This window comes from Arachis ipaensis, chromosome B04 (assembly GCF_000816755.2).
Source record: "Arachis ipaensis cultivar K30076 chromosome B04, Araip1.1, whole genome shotgun sequence".
NCBI lineage: Eukaryota > Viridiplantae > Streptophyta > Magnoliopsida > Fabales > Fabaceae > Arachis > Arachis ipaensis.
Genome location: NC_029788.2, coordinates 96,842,102 through 96,846,041, shown reverse-complemented (window position 1 = coordinate 96,846,041; position 3,940 = coordinate 96,842,102). Strand labels below are relative to the sequence as shown.

The 3,940-nt window shown below is 42.1% G+C and overlaps 1 protein-coding gene across 3 annotated transcripts; it reads right to left on the bottom strand.

Annotated features, from left to right (window-relative positions):
- LOC110270713 lies at positions 538-3,126 on the bottom strand. 3 transcript variants are annotated; one of them, XR_002360356.1, is made up of 4 exons: positions 2,792-3,068; positions 2,627-2,720; positions 2,401-2,515; positions 549-615 (listed from the first exon to the last, which is right to left on the bottom strand). XR_002360356.1 is itself a non-coding variant. In XM_021120196.1 (3 exons), exons 1-3 carry the CDS (start codon positions 3,040-3,042, stop codon positions 574-576), a joined length of 387 nt encoding a protein of 128 aa, XP_020975855.1. In that variant the 5' UTR covers positions 3,043-3,126; the 3' UTR covers positions 538-573. The 3 variants fall into 3 exon arrangements, 2 of the variants coding, with proteins under 2 accessions (XP_020975855.1, XP_020975856.1); XM_021120196.1 differs by lacking the exon at positions 2,401-2,515 and having other exon boundaries at positions 538-615; positions 2,792-3,126; XM_021120197.1 differs by lacking the exon at positions 549-615 and having other exon boundaries at positions 2,159-2,515.

Below are 3,940 nucleotides of genomic sequence, written 5' to 3'. Positions count from 1 at the left end.
TCATCTATGATAACCCATCAGTGCTTTCATATACAAAATCCACTAGTATTAAGCTGGCCAAACTTAATACCAAGAATTATGCAATGCAAGACTAACAGCGTTAATCAATAGATCGTCATGTGCATAAAGCTCTAATTCTCGTCATTTGACAAGACCTATTCCATGACAAACGCTCAGAGCATGCAACTGAAGCATAGTCAGTCTATTCCTCAGGCTCTACAGGAAGAACTGCTCTGATACCATAATGTAACACCCTAACTACCAAAGCTCACGCTTCCGGCTGCGCAACTCTGATAGCTCGGACATTACGACGACTTTTATACTATTTAATACTAAAATATGAGCCTGTTTAAAACTTTAAACCGCAATATCGCTCCCAAAAATACTTTCATCCGATAACATACATCCATAGATACCATACAACTTACAAAACTCATAAAGAGTACATCCATATATATATATATATACAAATATATTTACAAGCATTAACCAATACAATCCCTATCCCTCTCACAGAATATATCAAGACAAAGATGAGGGTACAATAAATAATCTACATCAATACAGAACATATCAATAACTAAATAAACTCTTCGTGACTTCTGCGCCCATATCCTGAAAGGGGAAAAATGTAGGGGGGTGAGAACATCATCCTCGAAAGGGTTCTCAGTAAAGGGTTTTTGGGAATTACTGTAATAGGATACGTGAAGATAACCGCATCAGTGATTAATAATCGTCTTATGCCTCTTTTCAAAAACAACAGTTTCCAATAAAAGTAAAGTCGGAAATCTTTTTGAAAAGAAGAACCGTTCAATTCTCAAAAACTCAAAAGCCTTTCAAAACGGTTTATCTATGCGGAACCAAAATAGCCTTTCATAATTTTTTTTCCAAACTAGAAACACAAAACCGAAATCAACCATCAGTTCATCTCTTTCCAACCACGGCCCTTTCCAACCACGGCCCTAGGCCCAAACAATCCAACCAACAACCAATCACCACAATCCAACAGAGTCCCAGATGCAAACACAAATAAGAAGATGCAGGCACAAACAAACAGTTATTGCAAGTAGGACAATTAGCAATTAATCACAAAGGCAAGCCAAGTACAATATGCACACCCAAGCAATGTCACATAGATGCATATGATGAATGCCTGTCCCTAGTGGCTGATGATATCATCTGTCGGTTATAGAGCCAACCCGACAAGTCCTACAAGTCCTCCATTACATAGGCAAACCAAGTATAATATGCACACCCAACCAATGTCACACAAATGCATATGATGCATGCCTGTCCCTAGTGGCTGATGATATCATCTGTCGGTTATAGAGCCAACCCGACAAGTCCTGGTAGCTAACCATTGGACTGTCCCTCTGTCGCGTATCCCCAACTCGAGTTATACTTATCATAAACTTGATCATAATCATGATGCATATCCATCACCCTCATTGGTGAATATTTACGGGGGCGAGCTCATCCGGGGCTTTCACAGTGCCCGGCCACACTTACGACAAAGGGTCAACAGAGTGTCAAGTCTCAACCTGGAGCACGTGGTGGCTAGCCACTGCTACTACCCAGGGAAACTCGTAATCTCAGATAGTGGAAGTGCAACATTCACATTTATCAATGATTCAGCATAAACATGCAATCAATCTCATCCATGGATCAACATCCATCTCAGCCATCCGGCTCACGGTTCATTCCAGAACTAGCCAATATTCATATCATACACAGCCATTCCGGCTCACGGTTCAATCCAGAACCAATCAATATGTATAAACATACACAGCCATTCCGGCTCTCAACAAAACAGCACTTCCACATTCAAAATCATCAAATTCATGAAATCGGCATTTAAGCCATAAATCATTTTCTTAACTCATTTCACTTTGAAATCAAGTTTCAACTCTTTTCAGCCTTGGCTTTAAAGATCTCATTTCTCAAATCATCTCAGGCTCATAAGCCAAATTTACTCAAAGTGAGTTCCCTTTTTAAGGAAACCATTTCAGAAATCAACTCAATATCAACCGATTTAACTCATTTCTAAAGCTTTAAAGAAACTGCTCAATAACAAATCATTTGTCCAAAACCAATTCAGTTAAAGTAAACCAGGCTGATTTCAAAAGTGCGTTCGGCTTTTCACATTACCAAGATAATTAACTCAATTCAACTCAATCCTCAACGGATCAAACTCAGATTTCAAATCTTTAAAGAATTAACATCAAAACATTATATTTCACAAGCCGCACAACAATTCAGCCAAACAAGCATCCTTAACCATTCGAGACAATCAAATAACACACAAGGCAGATACAATCACCAAATACCAATTGTCTCATATCAGTATCCATATGTAATAATTCCAATACATAAAACATAGTTTTTGGAAAGCGCCCCTACCTCAAAATGCAAATCCATAACCCAAACGTCTCACAGAGTCCTTTCCGCCTCAACTCGAAATCACCGGCAACCAAAACCTCGGCTCCAAGCCGCTTTTGTAACAGTCTCAACAACTCTAATCGCAACATACAACAACCGAAACTCAATCTTATAGCAATTAATGCCACAAACCTCAGTGTGAGATAACAGAACAATAACGAAAGGGCTTTCAAATTGAAATGCTTACCGAACCGAAGAAGGAACGGTTGAACCGAAACAGCGGCGGTCTCCGAACCGGTTCGGCGGCAACCCGGCAGTCAGCCCCAAGCAGCAGCGGCGATCTGAACCACACGCAGCGACAATGAAGTTCCGGGAAACTCAACAGAAGGGAAACTCAACTTAAAAGCCTTACCGGCAGTGGAGCTTAGTGGCGGCAGCGGCGTTCCCGGCGGTTGAGGCTCGGCTAGAAGCTCCGGCAGCGGCAGATCTGAATTCCTTTCTGGCGACAGTGAGAACCCCAACAGCGTGGCGCGGTTCTGTCTGCTCCATAGCACCACGGCGACCGGACCTCCAGCTCGCGTCGTCCTCCCTCCCAGCGGCGCTCAGTCTCAGTCTTCCTCCTCGACGCGACGCGGCGGCGACCGGCGCAGTCCGTGGCCCCATTGGGTGACGGTGGTGAGACACGAACTCCCTCTCATGCGCCGCCCTCCACTGCTAGCCTCTACCTCTCCTCGTGCAAAGATAGCAACGACGGCGCTGGACTCGCGGCAAGGACGACGACGCGGATGACTGGATCGGCGGCAAATCGGTAGCGCGACGGCGAGGAGCCGAACGTGGTGGTAGAATGCGGCTGGCCTGTGAGCTGCTGCTTCCCCGGTGCTCTTCCTCCCTTCCGGATCTCCTTCTTCTCTCAGTGACACGGTGCGACTCAGGCTCCGTGGATGGGACGACCCTGACGGCGCGGATTGGTAGCTGCGGCAGCAACGTGGCCTCCTTCCCCCTCAGATCTCTCTTTCTCTTTGTTTCTTTCTTTCTTGGAGAACAAAGGAAACTGTGTGTGTCATTGTTGTTGTTGCTGCGCAGCAAAGGCAGTGAGGAAAGGGGTTGGGCTGCGCAGCGTGGAGGAAGGATGGAAGGGAATGGGTTTAGAAAAATTAGGGTTAGGGGCATTATAGTAATTTCACATAAAATTGGGAATAATATAGTAATTGAAACTCAATTAAATCCAACCCTAATTATATATAGAAAATACTATTTGTTCATCACTTTCGCAAATTATTTTCAAATAAAATGTCCAAATCAAATAATTAGAAGTAATATACTTAATTTCTTCATTTTCCAAAATAGCAGTAATAATATTTAAAATATTACTTATCTAATCCAAATCATATAAAAATCCTTATTATTTCATAACTATCAACCTTATACTTTAAATATAGAAAATAATCCAATAATTATAAAATTGGATAATAATCATAACTTATCTCAAATCCAATAAATCAAAACTTGCCTTAATTATCTTTAATAAAATAATTTCTGAAATTGAGGCTGTAAATAACTA